The sequence below is a fragment of the Bombus flavifrons genome, chromosome 7 (assembly GCF_040668555.2).
Source record: "Bombus flavifrons isolate JBK064 chromosome 7, iyBomFlav1_principal, whole genome shotgun sequence".
Classification (NCBI taxonomy): Eukaryota; Metazoa; Arthropoda; class Insecta; order Hymenoptera; family Apidae; genus Bombus; species Bombus flavifrons.
This window is the reverse complement of record NC_138448.1, coordinates 4032874-4055636: the sequence shown is the minus strand read 5'-3', so window position 1 is coordinate 4055636 and position 22763 is coordinate 4032874. Positions and strand designations below refer to the sequence as shown.

The following is a 22763-nucleotide window of genomic DNA, read 5'->3' as shown; positions in this document are numbered from 1 at the left end:
CTTTTCTCTTTGTATTATATTCTTTCTCATATGCCTTCGTTCTTTTCGTGTAGAGAACTAAAGAAAGGAAATTAAATTTATGTATTAAATATTTGAACATTAAATATTCGGTATGACGAATTTTGTCATTCCGTGCATTTTTTATATCTTTAAAATTCCTATAAATACATAAACAGCTACAGTGCGCTAACAATGCCAGGAAAAATTCACCAAATAGCATAAAACTCATGGAATAATTATCTTATTCCGTTTGCGCGTGAAATTCCTAGTAAAAAACGATCGATCGCGTTATTTTTACCTCCAAAAAAAAAAAAAGAAAAAAAAAACGTAACGTGAGCTAGAGCAAACAAAGTTGGACGCAATCAACACAGAGATAGAAGAAAGTTGCGAATGTATGGGCGTGACGCGTGGAAAACGCGTAAGCAGTTTGGGAAAGCACCGTATGGAAAAGCGTAAACCCGGATAATTTTTACGGGGAACAAAGTAAATGTCGCGCGAATCCAATCAAATATTGACCAGACCGAGTTATGGATATATATTCTCTACGTGTAAATGTTATCTTTTTTCGTATCTGGCCGGTTCACCTGGTGACTAGCCGATGTTATCTGTCGGTTCATCCACGATGGGAAACAGATTGCTTTCTCGTCGAACGATTTCGCCGCGTGAATCATTACTCTTCAATGGAACGTTCAACGGATTGCAGAATCGAATGTCGCCGATGTTCTCTAGTGTCCAGATAGAAGCATAATCCATCCAGACAGAGTATAATTGAGCGGTGCTCGTAACTCGTTTATTACGTCGTTTATATGCGAGCAATTAAAACGTTTTAATAACGATAGTTTTTCGGGTTGTAAATCTCGTTTTATCGACATGTTTAGTTAGTTAATTTAGATTTACTTTCTCTAATTAATACGTCTACTGCAGAGAAGGATATTTAGTAGGAATTTTGTATAACGAATAATTAAGATAATATAAAATATATACAGAGACAAAGTGACACGATGGGCCCTCAGCGTTTAAGTGTTTGCAGTAATAAACCTTGAAAGAATATCGTTTCTTTTCATCTGCTACAAATGGGTGTTACAATCGTCAGTGAATACATCTTATCGATTTATAAAATATAGAAAATATTGTGCTTGAAGTAATACAAATGGTGGAAGACATACCAAAGATTAGAAGGTGCAATAGACAAACAGTTGGCAACAGGGATGGCTGACGGAAATAGTTGTTTTAGAATAGGTAAAACTTCTAACATAGACTCTTGGAATGTAGTAACTAGGTCAAGGATAGCGTATGAGCGTATGGTTAAGAATAAAGTATGCAAGATGGAACGAAAAGATCGGATGAAGAAATGCATGATTAGGAAAATTGTAACCAAATCGTATTTCTTGGTCGCGAGGTGGAAATCAAATAAATCATTAGTACTTATCGTGTTTGCAGTAATGCAATCAAATCGCGAATAATTAATAAAACACGTTCATGTCGAAAATATTCAATAAGTATCTAAAGTATGCATTCACTGGAAGGTTAACAATAGCAAGTGGAATGAATAAATAATAGATAATAAGTAACTGCAAGAGTAAACTATTTTTAGTTCTCCTTGCAACGAAGCTTTAACTGTTCTTAATACGTAGCAGTACAAACGCAATTCTGGGCATTTCAGTAAAAACGTTAAAATGTACCAACCACTGAATATGATCAATCCAATGTAGTCACGTAACTTTGTTTCGGTCAGGAAATTTTACGGACTAAGTTTGTAACTGAAACGAACGAGAGGGATTATATAGTTGATCGAAGTCTACGAAATTTTGTAGTTTGACTATTTAAATGTATTCTGCTTTATGACCTTCTGTCAATAATTACTTTACGACAGCATTCAACCACTTCTCGTTACGAGAGAAATAGCAAAAATTTTAAGAGTTTAAATATTGATTACTGAATCAATGTTGAAAGAACCTGTTGAAAGATTTTGCCGGTGAGAAGATTAAAGGCGAATAAAAGGGAATTGATTTATTTTAGCTCTTACGGATTTTAATACGAATTAGACATAATATTTTTAGTGAGAAGGGAGTGAAAATTCGTTAGAAAAAGCTCGGAATATCTGATGATGTTTTGTTCATTTCATTTGTTCAATCATTTTGTTTAAAATTATTATAACGCTCTTTGAATTCTCAAATCATTTTGTTCCGGTATTCCAAACGCCTTCGATCGTTAAATGGTACCCGTTTGTACTCACTACGTGAAATTATTGACAAATAATATGAATTTCAAAATTTTAATATAAATTCCTACTATAAACTTTGTCATAAATTTGACATCGTATTAATGAAATGTTGGAATTTAATATAACCTATATACTGCGCATATTTTATACAAATCCATACTTCGAAACAAACGGAAGCTATAGAAATTCATAAATTTTTACACGTTGCTTAACATTGCCAATGCAAAAACATCGCATTTGTAATTTACAGGAAATTCTAAAATTTATATTAAACTGGAAGACTCTCGTAGCAACTCTGCCGACTTTTTTATTCTAATAATTTCTATTCCAAAAATCGTACCAAAACCCAACTGGAAATCTGCAAACTAAAATACTCAATAAAAAAAACCTTCTCCCTTAAAATAACCAACTCGCAACAGCTCTCCCAGTTCGCTTTAATCACCGACGTATAACTTCTCGCTCAAAACGATCCTATTCATCAAGCTGACGACCTGAGCCGAAATTCCCATAAAAACAAGAGTAGTCCACTTACACGTCAAAGAACCGATAAGTAAGAGAACTAACGTAACTATACCCCCAGGAACAATTAAAAATTAATTAAATTAATAATCGAGCAACTAGTTGTACACCGGAAGACACGGTTCGTGTAACTTCACCTGGAAATTCTCCTTCTTCCTCGGTTGTCTCGGCTTATCGTTGGTACGCGTATTCACGTGTAGCAGGAATTGTTTCGCTCGTTGGTTCGTTGTTAAACGGCGGCTGGCTTGTTAAACGCAACGGCGACGAACTTTTCGTTATCACTAGGATTCCTTTTGTCCTGTGATGGAAGTTGATGGGCGATGGAGGGGCCTGCGAAACTTTCGGTTGGTGTTATAGCGCGGTAACGTAACTGTGTCTCGCTATAGAACCAACATATAGGGGACTGATAAGCGACAACGACGCATTCATACTCGTTGACCGTGTGATAGATGAGTTAAAAGTAGAAAAAGCTGGTGTAGATACAGATTTCTGGTATAGACGATCGTCGAACGATTGATCAAAAGGGAATCGTAGAGGTACGTCGACGTAGTATTGTGGTTTTTAGTTACATCGTTGGTTTTAGTTTTACTCGTGGTCGAACTGTGAGTGTTTATGCCTTTTTGGGAAATTTAAGATTCGGAAAGCGCAGGTGAAAATGTGTAAAATGTCCAAAGTAGGATACTTCCTATAATATTTAGTATCGATTAAGTCTACGATATTGTTTTATTTTTTCTTGCTTATTTTTTTAGCGACGTTCATCGAAAGCGAATTTTGTGGATAGTTGGATCTAACGTTGTGTAATGTTCTATATATAGAAATAAGATGTTATTAACTAGTATCTATTAAATGCGTACGCGTGAGAAATGACAGATTATTATTTTCTGCTATCGCTATGTAAATCTTAATTTTATTTTAAAAGTGTGACACATTGATAATACATACACGAGATAAGTAGGGTAATAATTTTTCTCATCGTATATTGCCAGTATAGTCTAATCGTGTATTATTATGCAGTGATTTAACGTGACGTAGTTTAACATGATATTTAAGAAAAAGTATGATTTTACACCCACTTAGATTGCGTGACGACTCGGCATGAAACTTAAACGTGGTCTTTCTACTGATACCGAGTTTAACTTATTAAGACTTCGTAAGAAGGTATTAATTTCATTGTAAAAGTTTACCTGCGTAGGTGGAAGCAGTTAACGACGAAGTTTCAAGTTAATATAGGTACATACATATATAATTTCTCCTTCCACTTGAAAACTTTTGCTGACAGAACTTTTCTAGTAATTTAATGAAACGAATAAAACGTATAATTTTATAGGATATCGTTTGAGAGAAATTCAGAAATAGAATTTAAAAATGAAACTAGGGCAGGTTTACATGTATAAACAATTCAATCAATATTCGAAAAGCAATATACCAGATTTCTCCGATATTTGATTCCACATTGTACAAATATCTCAAATACGGTTTATAAATAATGCACATTCCTCCGTGCATACGCTGCACACGCTGCTCTATTGCTACCAAAACTATGAAATTCTAGGCTAAAACCGGCGATATACCGAGAAAAATAAAAATTTCGTAAACAAGATACGTGTTATATGGAAAAATAAATATTTATCAAAATAAACTTCATTCCATATTAACCATTAGTAATGTTGCATCTTACTCTCTTACGAAAGATAACTTGACAAATTGAAACATTACAAAATTTACAACAAAAGAACAAAGGGTAATAAAAAATAATTTTGATGAGTAATACTCAATAAAATCAAATTAAAGAAAAAAAGACGAAAGCAAGAAAATTTGATGTATCTCACAATATATGCAAACTAAATTTTATAACATAAAATGTTATAAAATACGTGTGAAATTAAAGTTTAGTTTAGAAACCTTGCAACGCATCGCACTCATCTCACAATTCCAAAACGAGAGCAAAAACCACTCGATCCGCAAATTATTCAAGAAACTCAACCTGTATCGCAATTCCCCAAGAAACTTTCTTAAAAGATTCATCGACCAGGGACGGGATTCTACGAATTCTAGACGAAACGGATGCAGAGTCCGTCGACTTACCTGAAAATTCCAAGAGGAATTCTTGCACCTGCGATTCATGCAGTAGTGCCTCGGTGAAACGCGGTCTCTAGGTAGGGGTTGAAAAAGTTGAGAATTTTCTAAAGATTGGCTCTGCTTGAAACAACCTCTACGATTATGGTCACTCGTCAGTCTCACGGTTTGTGAAACTTTTGCAAGTCACGTTTGCGCAGACGCGTTCGCAAACACTCGAGCCCGGCGCTAGAATGTTTAAACAACTAGTAACGAGACTCGTGTAAAAGAACTGGCCGTTCATGGGGTTGCAAAACTTTTTTACGATCACTTTGGTCGACTCGAGTTCCGTGCACCAGTTTTGGCGAAATTTAACCGCGGCTCTGTTTCTTCAGGACTATGGTCGTGGAACTTTTTGGAAGTTTGAGAAGGAATTTTAGGTAGACTTCGGTTACTTGGTCGTTTGTTGAAGAGGAGAGAAGAAAGTAAATGGGTTGGAAGTTTAATCGATAGTAGAAATAATGAGAAACTTGGGAGAAATAAGAACGATGGGAAGGATTTTGAAAAATCGTCAGAATTATGGATACCTGATTTGAGAAAGTATCACCATGGGAATACTTGAATAGCGATAAATAGGGTGAAAGTTGAGAATTATAGATATAAGTTTCATTTGATTCTTTTTATATGAGATAAGTTTTGATTGGGCTTTAATTGTGTGCATTCTGCACTTGTATCACTTTTCAGTCTTTGTTGCGATTTTTTGTTCTATTTAGATACTTGAAGGATAAAATATAAATATTGATACAAGTATTTTTTACAATTATTAACCCAACATAAAAATTGTTATAGTTCCAGTACAATTAATTTTAGAGCATCAGTCATAGAACCTGCGACATTCTATTCTTCTTGAGGAGTAATACAAATTTAAACTCTTGGTTTGAACAGATTTTTTAATACCTTTTGTAAATATCTTAAGTATCGAAACAATAGACTTGGAATAAATATCGAGAATCCTATTGAAGACTATGTACACTGTACACAATAAGTTTCTCAGTTCTGTTCCAAGGACGTTATACGTTTCTGACCTTAAAATGAACTGCTGTACACGGTCTTGGCTGCTTTTGTCTCGAGAGATGCTGATACTTGAAACTTACTACCGTTTGACACTTGGCTGAATTTACCTATCTCACCTTATTTCGTTGTCTTGGCTTGTTTAGGCTTTAAATGGGATCTAAAACTTACTGGATTAAATACTTGAATCCATCCAGAGCCTGAATACGAGCGAAATATGTAGTGATGTACGAGAGAGATAAGATTAGTAAATATACTAACTACGCTATACTACAATATACTAACTAAATTCGCCGATGTCGTTAAAAACATCTCGTGAAAATTAATGACGTTTCGATGACTCTCAGTTTCTTAACGTTATTAGCGAGATTCCGTTTTACGTAGACTTCGAAATATCTGAAAATTCTGCAATTTGAAATATCTAAAAATTCTAAAATTCTACTATTCGAAATATCTAAAATACGAAGATTCTAAAGTTCTAAAATAAACTCTATAAATTATACCTTGCAGCTAATCAAACTGACAAACATCCTTAGTCGCTAAATTATTCTCCGCGAGCATCCAAGCGCGCACAGCTGTTTGAAAACACCCGGAAACACTAAAATATCAAAGAAAAAATAGCGAAAGCTTGTTCGCGAGATGTGTCGGTGAACAGAGACGCGTATCTACGCGCTTCGGTTGCCTGCGGCCAGTTTCAAATCCGAAAGACACAGAGATTACCTGGGGGACACGGCCGTGGGAAAGTCTTAGTAACGGCGTACAGTGAAGTGCATAAGAGGTCCCCGAGGAGGAATAGGTTTAAGAAAGAGGGTAGGAGTAGGTAGAGATTCTCCAGCCGGTGTATAGAAATTCAGCGAGCTTGCAAAACCTCTTGAGCACGCGCTCGAGAAGCGGCTCGTCTTCCTCTTGTCGTAGACGCGGGGGAAACGTACGAAAGAAAAGGCGAATTCCTTTGTACTGGAACGTCAGCAAGGGCGAACGTCGACGAATTGACTGGGGATAAAGTAAAAATGCCTCCCCCGAGTTTCTCTTGTTCGCAGCTTCCATGGAATTTTCTATTTCGAGCGATTCGTGAATTTTCCAATCAACGGTGATATCACGACGCAGATATTCGCTATAATTTAATAGTTTTTAGAGTATTAATCGGTTAATGGTTCAACAGATTGTGTATGAATTTGATTCGTTTTATTATTTTACATATATGTGCTCTTTAACTTATCATCTTTTTAATTAAAAATTTGTTTTTCTTAAAGTTATACAGATAAACGCCGGGTCTAGTATGATTTATAATTTGATTCATTTGATCGATAATCGGAGAACTAAGGTGAGAAATAGTATGAATGTGTTCTTTTTTAAAGAGTTACGATAAGTATAGGGAAATTGGATTTGTTTTATTATTTTATATTTGGTCGTTTTAATTTCATTTATTTTATTATTTTATATGTGGTCGTTTTAATTTCATTTGTTTCATTAATAGTGGAAGTGGTTTTTAAAAGGGAAAAATAGCATTTGTGCGTTGTTTTCCAAAAGCTATGTACTTGGATAAAAATTTCAACGTCACGATCTGTTTTATTATTTTATGTTGTGTATCTTACGTTATGTTATGTATAATGTGAATACATCGTTCCAGAGAAAATGTTTACGAAACGGAAATAATACTCTAGGATGTCAAATACGATTCTTACTTGAGCGAAGATACTGTTGTGTACTGTGAAGATAAATCACTTAAATGTATGAACGTGACGCACAGAAGTTTCGATTAAGATTAAACGTGGAAAATCATCTAACGATCCCTGTAATCGATGCTGAAAAAATAAAATACAATTATGGAAAATAGCGATAGCGCACATTGCGGTACATTAGCTGTGAGATAATTTGTGGTAGAATGGGAAAAGAGGCAATAATCTGTGATAAAGTATAAGTCGAAAGTATGGGATAAAATCTTGTTTTCTCTGGCAGAATTTACGTTGCAAGAGTAATAGCTGTGACGATGTTTCAATACAAGCTGGTAAGAGAATCTTAGCGGTTCTTCATACGAATTAGTATTTTTTTACTCAAGGCGTACGGTATAAGCTGGTTTCCCATAAAAAGGTAACGGTGGATGTCTAGTTGTTACAGACTGCAGCATAGAAAGACGCCATGTTCATGATACAACGTTTCCTTTAAAGTTTTCCGAGTTTTATTTGAACCTGCTTGATTACAAAATCACGACACCTTTTCGAAAGACAAGCTACATATTCTGTTTCGTTATTTTATAGATCATATTCTATACATCCTTTATATATCTACTGTTATTATATTTCTAGAATATTATTATATCTTAATTTGCAATGTCATTTGAATTTTTGAGATATTGTTAGAGATATTATTAATTTTTATTTTTAAATTTCGAACATAATTTTAATATATCTGCTTGTAATTTCTCGCAAACGGCAAGCGTCTACGAAAGATCAGATCGTTTTGGACATACGATTCTGACAAATTGTTGGGCGATGAAAAGTTCCACAATGTTAGCAGTACGAACGGAAACCATGAAAGAACATAAAGGATTCGATCCAAGGGGTATTAGGGGAAGGACAGGTTGTGAGAAATCTCAGAGTTTCTGGTTTCTTAAAGCTTCAACCTTCTATTCGGTCCTCACTTTTTTATGCGAATCTTCTATTATGTAACAGAAATCATTTTGTTCTCTTTTCATTGAGAATTTTTTGTCCACTAGCCTGAACTCTGAAAGATTATTAAGGTTGTTAAATTCGAAGTATTTATCCAGAATCGCACGAAGTTAGTAACTTTGAAATGTGTATTCTACTAAATATAATGGAGATAAAAGTTACGCAGGAAAGCATAAGGAAGGAAAATAATTAATTCACAGTGATGCTTCAACGTAATTGCTTAGGAATTACATACGAGCTAATAAAATGAACAATCTTAATGTTGGGAATTAAATGAAAATCATTTTCCCTTGTGTTCAAACATTAGATGTAATTGCTCTGATAAAACTTTTTCATGTTCACTGTTTTATTACCCCTTAATATAAAAGCTATAAATATGAAGCTACTATTACGTTAAATGAAACGTGTTTACCATTACGGAATATTTATTTACGTATTAATTAGAACGTAACGATTCTTCATTTGTGGTGTATGTCAAATGTTGGAAGAATTCTAATAATTCTGTCACAAACCGTAATTAATCTACATTCTGACAAACTTTTCTCCCCAAATCGAAACCTAAGAGTCGCGATTGGAATTCTCAAAAAAATTCCACAAAATTCCCCATGGCTCCGTCGAAGTAAAAAATTAATCCATGTTCCAATAAAAATTTCACGCAGACCGAAACCTGAAAATTACAATCAAACTTCGAAAAGAATTCTTCGAAAACTCCGATGTTTCCACCACGGGAGAATAAATCTACGAAATTGTCCGAAAATTCCAAGCTCATCCAAGCCGAAAACGACACGATCAGAACGAGACCACAAGTGGAGTTCTATTCGCTCTGTTTCCATAAAGTATGTAGCAGTCAGTATCAAAACGGTTTTTCCAATAATACCGTTCCATCGTTGGCGAGTTTCATAGCCGAGCAGCCATATTCCTTCGGTTCTTCGGTAAAAATCGACGAACAGGGTAAATATCCCTGGCGATCGGCGACGACCGATTCAATCGTGACATTATCACAGAACCATCGAGTCGTTTATCGGCGACGCTCTCGAAATCGTAAGACGGATCAAAGGACTTATCGTTGGTGGCGATACGACGCCTCTATTCGTGCGACACTCGATTCCTTTATGACTGTCTCGGATTTTATCGGCGGGCGCCTCCCCCCGCTTTTGTTATCAGAACACTGTGCAAACGGTTGAAATTGATAAGGCGTTAGGAGAAAGGCGGTGGATACGACATCGCGACGCCGCGCCATTACTCTCTCGCGTTAGCGATACACGCGGTGCATGGTGAAAACAGATTAGTCACGTAATGAAATCGTGTTAGACACGTCCGAAGAATTTTAGACGACGAGACACGCGGCTTTGTAAACAGTACATAGTACGTTCTTGAACGACGACGACGACGACCGCGGAGTTGCGCACCGTTCTTCTATTTACAATGACTTCCGTTACGCGACGGCTACACGGAAGCGGAGCTCGTTGCGTTTTGGTTTTAATTAAGATCGAGACAAGCCACTAACGATTCTTGAGAATCCAGATTCTACGAGTGAACCTTGTAATTTTTAGTGCGGGTAAACGTTTTGTGCCTTTATCGTTTTAATTGCCAGAGAAGTTGCGAAGTTGGAAGTTTCGTGGAGGTCCTTAGTAGAAAACATCTAATTACGATCGAGATTGGCCACCGAGAAGTCTTGAGAATCCGGACTCTTCACGCGAATCTTGTAATTTTTAGCGCAGGTAAATGATTTGTGTCTTTATCTCTTTAATTGAGAAAGAAATCGTGATGTTTCGTCGTGATTCTTAATCATAGGAAGCGTTGTTTAGTTTTGGTTCTAATTATGGTCGGGACAAACCAATAAGGATTCTTGAGAATCCTATTTCTTCGTGTGATTCTTGGAATTCGTGGAATTCCTAGCGCACATGTATCATTTGTGTCTTTATTTCTTAACTGAAATTCTTTAATTCACAATCATCGCTTTAGAACGTGAAATATGACAAAATTCTCGGATTCGTGCTTTATATTTTGAAACACGGTCTATGTTTATTGTTATTTAGAAAACGATGGAAAATATCTACAAAGTCTAATGTCTAATTTGAGCTATACCAAAAAGATGCTACTTATTACTACTTATATTACATTCTGTAACACCCTTGCTCTACTCGAATCAAATATACACGCGAAGCGAAGTTTAGAACCCCTAAGGATGCAGTATTCTTCGGAACTCCTGCAGACAGCAACGTTAATCCTGAGAAACTTACTTGAAAGCTGGCCAACGTTGATCGATGAAAGCCTGGTTCACGAACATTTACGGAATCCAACGCAAACACATTCTAACTGGAAAATTCGAATTCCTTTCGACAGACAGACTTCCAGCTACCAAATCGTCACTGGGAAGAAGGGTCTTGCTCTACGAAACCATCTCGATAAAACGCTAAAATTTTCTGATTGTAACATATATCAGTGGACTTCCCAATTTCAATAAAAAGACACGTCACAAGACTTCCCAATTTAAATAAAAAACCGAGAGAAAGGAAAGATCGACTAAAAAAAGGAGGAGAGAGAAGGCAGGAACATTGGCAACGAAGGGAAGTTCTGAAGGATGTAGTCCAGATCGTCGAGAACGGGTGACAAAATAATAAAAAGAGAAGAAAACGGGAAGGATGGAGGCGAAGGAGGAGGCGTCCGAGTCGTGGAGGATCACCGAGGGCTGAGAAAGAGAAGGAAAAAGAGAAAGTGAGAGGATGCACAAGCACACGAGCCAACTACGTGGTCCCAGCGGCCCCGGAAGCGGACACCATGTTGCTAATAGAGGTCCTGTCAGAAGATGGAACAGCTTCCATGGCGGAGGAAGCGTTGGCGGAGGCGCGAGTAATTTTAACGACACTGTCGGAAATGGCAATCTGCCCTCTGGTATGATCACCAAGGCTCCGCAGGAGCCGTTCAGGGCCGTGCCAAAGGCTGTCCAAGCTCTCAGAAGCGAATCCGTCGATAGGAGCCATCGAGTACAGCCACCGCCACCTCCGGCTTTTCCTCGAAGGCGATTCTCCGTCTGGTGAGTTTGGAAATTTCAATCAGAAATAGGTATCTTATATGGTATATCTGTTATATTTTTTTCTATTATGATCTATTCTCTCTTTTCTTTTATTAACCTTTTATATCTCGGTAATTCTGTGATAATTACGTAATTCTGTTTATTACGTACCGAAGAACTTTTCATGATCCTCCGTATAGTGAATTTTGGAATTTCTTAGAAGAAATCATTTATCGCTTAACCATTATTCAACTATTAAATTAAAGAACAGAAAAATGTACAACGGTACATAGTATCTATATAAATATATATGTTCGACGAAATAAAAACTAATTTTTTTAAAAGGTAATATTACCTTACGTTTATAAGCAAATTCGTCCAATCCATACGAAATAGCAGAAATTAATCACAGTTGGTAATTAATTCTCCGAACCAGTAACCGTAAATTAACACTGATGCAACATAAATCACCTGGTCGTGCATTATTCGAACAGTAAATCCGACTCTTGTACACCCCTTCCGCCCTAGAATGGATTACCTATTATCAACCAATTTTTTCCATACAAAATATCCAATCCCACGCACAACATTACACCTAGTCATAAATCAATCTTTTATTTGATCCTTCAAACTCTACACCACTCGACTCTTTCGATCACAGCAGCATCTGTTATTACGTTATCTCATTCGATATTTGGTACGTTGTTCGGTTTGTCAAGTTGATGCTAACGCAATTTCGATGTAACAGAGCAGAAACGAACGTCTGGGCGTAAATCGGCGTTTTCTTTGCGCGTTAACGGGGAATTGGTCCACGCTGACGGTGCATCTTTTATTGAAGCAACATCGTAACAAAAATTTATCCGTGGTATAAATCAGCGTAACGCGGTCGTTCAGACGGACGTACGTTACAATCTGAATATATTTCAATTAATCTCCATAAAACCGCGACAGCCAGCCTGCGTATATCCTCTATCCGATCCTTTCCTTCTCGCTGTTTCTCTTTTCTCCTCATTCGGTCTGTTTTATTTTTATTTTTCTTCATTCCCGTTCGCCGGTACGAAATATACGACACGTGAAATTACATGGTGTCGTACGCGCTGCCAACCAGCGATACCTTGATTGAAATTTAACGACATAACTTGGGTTTCGACTATCGAAATCGCCTGGGATGGAATAAGCCGACAATTGCGAGGCTAATCTTGACAGTCGGCCGGAAATCGAAATAAACGAGCAAGGAGCAAGAACAAGAATACGGAGAACACCATGTGTGCTATGAAGTTACAGGTCTGTAAGGTGGACTACAAAAAGGGAAAGATAGGGACAGGTGAAAAGGTGCTTGATAAATATCAAATTTATTGTTGGAGAAAGATATGACGCGGGGATGAGTGATTCTTCAAATCTCAGAAGTGTTGCACGGCTTTGAAAAGAAGTAGAGAAACGATAGACGTTTGAAAGCGTTTATGAGAGATTTCAACGTGTTTGATTAAATAGAATCGTTATTCGCGTATGCACAATTCATAGAAGACTTTATGTTTAATTAATCAGGGAAACCAAGAAAAAGAAAATCAAATCTAAATTTAAAATCGTGATCTCTCGTTTCTTTTATTTCTATAAAATTATATTTGAAATTTCTATATTATATATATAATTAAAGTATAATTAATGATTCTTAAAATGCATTAGAGAATTTCTTAGATCTAAATATCCTTTAGCCGGATGCATAAAAACCTATTACAAATATAATCTTGTAAGGAGTCTTCTACTAAATCTCTAAATTGCTACAGAAATGATTAGCAATTCTTAAAATTCATTAGAAACTAATTTTTCTTAAATGCAAGTATTAGTCAAGTGCATAAAGCGTTATTGCGATACAAATTCAAACTTTTTAGAAACAATGAATTTTTGTGTCATCTGTTTTATAGTTATATATTATGTATTGTAAGAATTCTATAAAGAGTTCTTTTATGGAATTAAAAAATTCTATCATATTCTACTAAGGAGTTCTAAAATCTGTTCGAAGGTAACTTCCCTAAATGTCGATATTATTCGAGTGTATGAGATCCAACGGGACCAACTGTCTCACAAGGTCGTGGGAAGACCTTTTGACACATAAAACCCAGAAAGAAACTTTTGTCATTTCGATTATTTCGTTGGTAGCAATTATACTCACTTAGTAGCGTATAATGAGTCGCACAGGGAACTGATAGAGGTAACAGAATCGACTGAAATATTTCATTAAGTCGACTAAGTTCGAGAGCCAGTCGGGTTAAGTGGAGTATGTAATGTCACCAAGTGACCAAGGAAATCCGTTCTGGCATACGAGTGTCGGAGGTTCAAATGGCTCAGTAGTGTTTCACGAATGCAGAGACACTTTCTGAGCGAAATTGCGGACATTCTTCGAACATCATTAGGGGAAATAGAGACAGAATAATGGAAAAAGCTCGTAATAAAATATTTTAATTCTTCTTCTTAAATATTTTAATTCTTCTTCTTAAATATTTTAATCTTCTTTCTTATGACAGCAAAATTATTAAAATACTAGTAGCAGTAGTAAGTACAGTTTATTTACAGCTCTCTGTCTATAGAAGGAATTCGGTTTACAATTATTTCCTTTATTGTCTTGCATTCTTACTAAGTCATCTACACACACATTCATCCACTAGCACACACACTCTCATTTTACCCTTGGATATCCACTGTTTATTGCCTACCTAACTGCCAACTATTACATATGTATATTATCTGTTATTATTAAGTTAAAATATTAACTTAACTATGTGCGTGTTATAAAAAATTTAATCGTGAAAATTTCGATCAGTTCTCTATCTTGCGAGAGAAAACTCATTAAGATTTAATGGCTAAGATTTAATAGCTACATTATTGTACCAGTATGAGTGGTAGATCTCACATCACACGCACACAATTTTCATTGAGAGATTTTACAGGATTTCATTCGACGATCGTAAAACATCATTGAATTTAATTTCGTTGTAAGATCGTACCGATAATAAAATCCGACGTTAACTTCCCGTTGAAAAGTAACGTAGATTTTATTTCATCGTTTTATTAGAGAGCAAATTCACGATGATTCTCTCTACCTTATTAAAACGGTTTAAGCGGATCTACAAACGTACGTCCTATTTTTATCGGGTAAAATATTTTTTTTAAAACCATACTATCTGTTTCATTTAACTTTCAGTGTAACTCGAAAATAAAAGAATAAACTATCCGTTTTCAATTTTAATAAATTCGTCCTTAACGAACCTGAACGCGCTCCAACAATATCTTCCTATTTAGCATACTCCACGAGAAATATCATAAAACCTTTCTCTCCCAACACAAGAAATAAAACTGAAAGTCTATTCCATCAGAACGAAGCAGAATTAATCTCACAAAACTATAATCTCGTTCGTGAGACCCAAGAGTATCGTGAATCATTTCCCATCCAACAAAACCCTCGTTTTTTACAAACCCTAAGACAAAGCGAATGCGAATGCGAAAAAAACGCTGAAAACATAAAAGAGGAACATAAAACAAGCCGAAGAAACCCAACGAAGACGTAACGTCGAAGGAACGGACAAGGCCCGTCCATAAACGAAACGACCATAATCGCTAGGATGCGTATCAGCAACGGGGTGACGTTATAGGGTTAACTCGCGACGGGGTTGCGAGATGGAGAAGCCGGTCCGCGTGATCCACGTCGAATTCAATTTTCCGCGCTGCACGCACACGTGACGCACGTGTTATCCGATCTTATACTTGTGTGCGTGGTCACACCTAAATATACAGGGTGTTCCGTAATATGTAGACCATAGATTGACAAAGCGTGGCTGGTGTTGTATAACATGAATATATAAGAATAGAATATTTACATGTTCATTAAGAGAGTTTAACTCGCAGAGAATCGTTGGATGAGCAATTTGAGATCGACTTGGTTAAAGATCACAGAATTAATATTTTTATCTAGTTCCTTTCAGCTCGCAGATCTATATCGAACCAATCCTGAATTACTTATCGATCGACTCTCTACTATTCTACTATGTTCTACTATTAGTTTCATCGTTACTTCGTGTTTTCTGTTATTTTGTATTTGATTATCTTCAAAGCAATTGCTCAAGATGACTATTCTGTATTTCGACGCATGCACGGGAACGTCTTATCGTTGATGTGATTATTACATAGTCTACCACTATTCCCTGAGATTCTTTAAGATTGAAATCTTGTATTGAACGTCCATATACGCGAATTTCAAGTATCCTTGAAAATAAAATTTCAATGAATTTAAACCAGATGATGCAAGACAAGCGATAGGACCACGCTATTAGGACAACGCGAAATCATTAAATCTCGCAAACAAGATCAAAAAGAATATACGTTTCTAGGTACGTTTCTCGTTCTTTTGGAGTATCGAAATCAATTTCTCAGATATTACTCACATGTTATAGAGCATCCTGTATAGATGCGCGACGTATATACGTTACGCATGATGCGTTAAAGGTAGATGGATGAAACGAGGGAGGTCAAGAACCTTGAAGAACCTTCCTTCAGCCGTCAAATTCTCCAGTCGATCCTGGTTGAATCGCGTTTGATACACGTCTGTCGATATTCCCTTCATTCGTATTACCGCACCACCAGATTTATGTTCAGCGTAGAGGTGTGTACTTGCACGTCGACGTCGATTTCTCGCATGAGTTTACATGTGCTCTGAGCCCTGTCGAGGCGTTGAAAGAGAGGGATCGGTTAAGTTGTTGGAGGAACGAGAGGCGGATGCAGTATCGAGCAAGCAATGGGGTGCGAGTAGAAAACGGATTGTTAAATTGAGTAAAACATATTGGCAATGGGAGAGTGTATTTAGGAGGCGTCAGTTCGATGAGGTCCAAGTGTAATTTGTGTTTAATTCGGTTAAGGGGTGTTCTTGTACTGCTGGTTTAATTCCTTGGTTTGTAACATTCAGCTACGTTGGAACTAGAAGCTCAAATTCGGTAAAAGTAGAGTCTAACGTCATCGGTAATGGATTTCTGTTTAGGAAGCGTTAGTTGAACGAAGTTAGAGAATAATCTGTGTCAACTACAATAACTTTCTGGATAAGGGGCGTTTCTGTTAGTTGTTTTAATCTCTTGGTTCGTAACATCGAGACACGCTCGTTGCGCGAATTTTAGTTTGACTCCAATAAAGATAGATTGGTTTCGTGGCGAAGTTTAGTTTGGTAGTTTCGACTTTTGGCATTATCAATTAGTTCTTGCAATCTGGCGTTTATTCTACGAAATCCTTGAACAGAGATATATTAAAATTCCTTAATACGAAAACAAAGAAATATCCAGTGGCTTGTTACAAGTTTTACGTTGTCTTCAAGATACCGCGATATGTTTTTCGATCTTACAAGCTCGTATCAAGTTTGAGATCATAATATTGTCGAAACTAACTGTAAACGAATATATAATAATTCGTGTGTTGCGTTATTATGTAAGCAAACGTCGTCCTGTATTTAATGCCTTTGAATTTCTATGTTTCTACGAAACAACAAATTTGTATCTCCTAATCTAGATAATAGCAATACCAAATATTATTACAACATTATAACGAAATAACTGTATTGTACTATAATGCCTTCCAGCTTTGGTATCTCCTTTGTATCTGTTCTGATAAATATTAACTTATTATTTGCGTGTGTTCCATTGCATTATGGTATTTAGTGTAAATGTCTATATTCTTAACAGCAACATTGACAGAATATCGAATTTATACTGTTGAAAATTAATCAGGATTCTAATTAATTGGGACCCACGGTGGTTATCGATGTATGTAATTAGGGTAGAGGTTTCATACAGCTAGATTATATCAGAAGGATCACTTACGTGATAGTTAAATAAAATTCCAAATACGATTTATCTAGAAGATTAACTCTCATATATCGTACCTATTTGTATTTATCTGATTCGCGATAAGTGTTATCTAATTAAAATCAAAGTAACTTTACATTACAATATTTTAACAATTTCTCTCCTGTTCGTTTGATCGGCCATTTTTCATATTTCTAATTCCATTTCCGAGTACGCTCTATGTCTTCTGTCTAGAAGCAATTGAAAAGTACAACAGATTGAGTAGGCGAATAGCAGAATTTCTAACATAAAGCTAATAAAATGGTCCAAACGATTCGCTATTTCAAGCCGGTTTCCTTTAGAATCCTTTATTAATACGTCGAAATATTTACTAAAATTACTAACACGAAAACAGTATGCCTATATTTAGGAACCACTTCGAGGGAAAAGAATCACCTTTTTAGATAACAGAAGAATTACTCAAACTCAAAGGATATATTACACGAGACAAGTTTCAGAACAATGTCGTTAAAGATGAAGATGCCGATGCTTTTTCTTCTTCGAGGCTTTCAAAGAAGAATTCTCCGATTCCAATATCTTGGTACTGTTAGAAAAAGACACGCGGTCGTTCTGTCCTATTTTCATCGGGATTAAACGTGAAGCAACGCAAAGAGATTTCTTCCTAAGCACGAGCTTTTCCAACGAGTCCTTGCATGTTCATCGTACATTAATTACCTTAATTGGAGGCTAGATCCTACGGTAGCTGTATACCTTGCAGAAATCATAATTTATTAAGGTAAATGGACTAGCATAGATAGAGACGATACAGCGAGACTTGGACTGCCGACTAATTCTCTTGGATGATAATTTCAATCCTGAATTTAGGTTTTAACCCTCGCGAGGGAAATATATATCGATTTCGATGAAATTTTGTTGGTTAATGGCTATTAGCAAGTAGTAACAGAGTAGAGAAATACGTTTGTCGTGGATTAGGGTTTATTTTGTGTTAGCTATCCTTCTTCTAGGTATCGCGGAGTAATTTATAAAAAAAAGATTATATTTTTTGATAGAAATTAAATATTTTATTTTCTAAAAACACTTTCCAATACGTTTGTTATGTTAACACACAGAAGTGCCTGTGTTACTTGTAAAATAGAAATAACAACGACTTCTTATTAGTAAAACGTTTCATCTACAAATTAAAATGATCGTTACAAGAGAATATAATATTGTGCCTCTACCGGAAATTCCTTTATCCATCCACGTTGGTCTGCTAATTCTCATGCCAGATACTTTACTATATTTATATCTTACTTCTCTACCAAAACGATTCGTGCTAAACCAAGCCACGTTAAACTAAATTAAGTTAGGCAGCTCGATAAAGGTCTACAAATCTGTATTTATACAATATACCCACGTGTGAATGGGATTACCGAAATAGCATCGGAAAATTGCTGCCAATATTTCGAGAACACCTTGTATTTCGAGCAATCTCTATATCATACATATACTTATACACGCGTACACATATACGCACGTATATGTACATACAGAAATATATATCTCTCTGTATAGAATAATACACGTTGCAAGTACAAAGGGAAAATTATGCCAGAAGCCGAGTTCACGAGTATCTGTATTGTTCGACCCTCGATTCTCGCGTAGCCACGGGAGATTTTTCTAGAATTGTCTGCAGCAAAGGTACAGTGGCTATCAAAAATATTGCTACATCATTGAATTTATTATTAGCATTTACATACCAATTTATTAGGCCCAAATTTATTAAATTTCGGACAGTTTAATAGTATTATACTTTCGTACGATTACAAAAATTTGATAGAGCGAGGTAGGGTTGTTCGAGTCACTCGTGCTTCAACTTGCATGGAATAATCAAATTTGTCGTACATTATAAGACACCATTAATATTTAACGTAATAACGGAAGGATAAGAAAATACCGTGTACTTCAGTAACGGAAAGTATGAAAAACGAGGAAATGATTCAATAAGAAAAACGAATTGATATACGCACGATAAGTATAATCGAGAATGTTTTAATAAAATAATTACAATTGAAGATATTAGGTCGAGTTGAAAAAACCGTAGGAAAGTATGGCCGACATATTTCACTGTATATCACTTGGATTGTTTAAAAATCTCACGTATGGAAATTAGACGAATTGTAAGGCAAATTACTTAGTCTGACTCAAATATGTTTTTCCGACTATACTTCGGAAATGAAACGAACCTGATATTAATAGAACACTTTCGTTGGAAAAGAGGAATATGCCCCAATACTTTTTATAACCACTGTAACTGTGAATTCGCGGCTAATTCGAGGAGTAGCACAGGGAAGGGAAAGAAACATCTGTCGATGGCTCGTTCTATGGCAGATCGTAAACATTTAAAAGCCAGAACACCATGACAATAGACGTATTTACGCGAGCCTGCACCCCTTGCTAGAGGATATTGTATCGTGTCCGAGAGTTTCGATGATAAATTGCATTTCCGACGATGACTTCCGTGTCGATGGAACACCACACCCCCGTCCCGTATTCGGCACACCCTGGTGTTATTGTTGCGCGAAAGAAATTTATAGCGCGCGTTCGATGGTCATTGCTTTTAACCCTTTAACGAAGGTCCGATAAAATCGAAATTGTTCCGCGTTGTGACGTCGATATCCCTGGATCACTAAGCGAGCAAAATTGTCGCTTATTTGTGAATGCACGCAGAGAACGTTAGGTACTAACATCGTAGGGAATGCTTTGGGATGGGGGGAATATTTGAGCATTTCGAGTGTTTTAGGTGGTCTTGTTGTTACAAAGAGAGGGTGTTTATTGTGTTCGAGCGTTGTTTCAATGAAATTATTTGACAAATTGTTATTTAAATTATACATTACCGCAGTAACATGTGAAATGTCCAATTTTCTTGTATTAATTTCCTAAATCGTCTTCTCCGATAAATCTTTTCATCTTCGTAGATACGTCGCTACGTTTTCCTTTCTCGCGTATGATTTTCATTTCCTGTTGCATACTCGTAAAAATGAATTTTTTTTTTTTTTTTCGGAGTTCGATGAAACATAAATCATTGAAAGTCAGTCATTTCGTATTTTACAACCCACGTACATTTGAAAATATTTGATATTTACCTTATTGATACGAATATTCAGAGCATACGACAACTGTAAAACAAAAGCGCTGAAGAAATTACGCCACCATATCTAAAATTACATAATCTTCGGGAAAAATAAGATTATTTAATTTTCAACACCAGTCGATATCACGAGGAAAAATATTTAAGCTACCACGATAAAATTTCATAAAACCTAAGCTTCAATGGCAAGTATCACTCGAGAATGATCCTCTGTCATCAAGGAGGGATTTTAACCGCGTTACTATTGTTTTCTGTTGCAGCTTTGGCAAGCGGACGGGTGGCAGCGCCAGGAGACCCAACGAATGCTTCGTTCTCGAGCCCTCCGAGATGATCGTCGTAAGTAGAAACACAGTTTTATTTCGTGAAACATCCACAGTTTTCTTTACGATTGTGTCGTAATTTGCGCGCAATACTGGCGAAAAATTTGCGCCACGCAAACTTTCGTCGCATCACGAAAACTTCGTTTCATCGTGGAAGTTTGCCAGGGTTTTACGTTTGCCACGGTTCGAACCGTAACTTCCGTTGCAACTTCTTGCACGTTCAACGATTAAATTTAAAAAGAATAACTGAGCCACTACGTGCAATCAGAGGGTAGTTTAATCCCTTTCTCTGACGTTATTGTTTGTTACGTTTCATATCTTTTGCTAAACTATCGAAGGACTTTTGTTTTCGTATTCATTTTTTATAATCGTATTTTTACTGTTTTATAACATTTTGTGGATTTTATTTTTCGGAAGCTTTTAAATTTCGATGATTCGGTTCGTGTTGATTGAGTTACGCGCTATGATTTTTGTTTTATGGGGGGTTTTTATAAAGGTGTATAAAGGAATTGGAGTAATTTTTTTTAGCAATTATATATCGATATTGTTAATTAAATAAAGGAAACATCTATAAAAATTATATTTAAAATTTAACCTCGTAAGTATAAATTTAAAGGTTTGAAATATGGAGAAATTTTGTTTGTTCATAATCGTATCGTTATTATCCTGTAGGATCGCTTTCTTAGCTATAAGATGTATGCATATACTTTTTGCAAGATTTGAAATATCGCTGACTTTTTCATGAAGTTCAATATGCTTGTGTGAATTTATATTATGGAAGGTTTCAATTAATAAAAAAAGCGGAGTATAATTTTTTTTACAGAAATTAGATATTAGTATCATTAATTAAATAAGAGAGATCTGATATAATATCGAAACAGAATATGCGTGAATGGTATAAATTGAAACATCAAAACTCATATTTCAAGAAGATAGACCATTAATTCGGACAGCGATCTGCGCTTCATTTAATTCACATTGAAAGCAGTTGGAGTTCGTAGTTTTCAGATCTCGTGTTTTTGCAAAGTAAACTTTAAAAAAGTCTTGAAAAAGAAGTCGTAAAAGTTCGTTTTAAAAGAGTTGTTGTTGAAGTATCATTTGCACGAATTAATCTACTAAGGGAACATTACGCTCCATTATAATAATTAATCGGAGGCAAAGTACACTTGTAATCTTTATAATTAACATTTACGTTTTTCGCCTTAAAAAGGAGTCTAGAGTCCAATTTTAAACTCCACCTACGTGTTTCATACATGCTATTCGAGTTATTATCTCGGGAAATGACACAGATAATAGTAAACTCTACAGAAATTCCGAAAACATAATGTTTGTCACATCTTTGCCTTTTCCTTTGCTATTCAATTTAATAAGTGGTTTCATACTACTTCCAAGCGATTCATTTATCAACAAGAAGAATAATACTTATATCGCGCATGTATTTCAAAAGTGCGACACTTTTGAAATGCGTTTGCAAGATATAAATCAGAATCAAGTTTCATTTCAATCGTTCAACGAAGCTATTATCATCTTTGTAACCATAAAAACCCCTAAGAAAATTCCCCGTACTAATAATTCGACAAAAAAAAAAGAAAAAAAAGAAACAGTGAAACCTCGAGTACAAAAATTCTAAAAGAGGAAGAGAAAACATTGTCCAAATTATATTACTTTGGAAGCAAAGCTGTGATACCGTGAACAACGATTCCAAACAGTATCTATTTTCATTCTCCGGAACCAAAATCGATAAACTAATTCATTCTGTCGTTTCCATGACACGTAGCATGTGTTTCCAGGTCTCGCGGTGTTTCTTTTTTTTCAATTCTCGCTGGTTGTCGGCTGAAAACCAGGGGAAATAACGGTCTGTTATAGAGGACAAGGGAGAAAAGCAAGGAATTGACGCAGACGAACGACGCGAATTTCTC

The 22763-nt window shown here is 35.9% G+C and overlaps 1 protein-coding gene across 7 annotated transcripts in view; it reads left to right on the top strand.

Annotated features, from left to right (window-relative positions):
* LOC138182067 (rap guanine nucleotide exchange factor 2) overlaps positions 1-22763 on the top strand; it is a 247751-nt gene that overhangs the window by 161094 nt on the left and 63894 nt on the right. For 4 of the 7 annotated variants that reach the window (XM_069117598.1, XM_069117604.1, XM_069117601.1 and 1 more), the window contains exons 2-3: positions 10885-11575; positions 20785-20860. In XM_069117598.1, coding sequence (XP_068973699.1) covers positions 11265-11575; positions 20785-20860 — 387 coding nt within the window. In that variant the 5' untranslated portion in view covers positions 10885-11264. The remainder of the gene's footprint in view (positions 1-10884; positions 11576-20784; positions 20861-22763) is intronic. The other 3 variants (XM_069117600.1, XM_069117599.1, XM_069117605.1) reach the window with 1 other exon arrangement.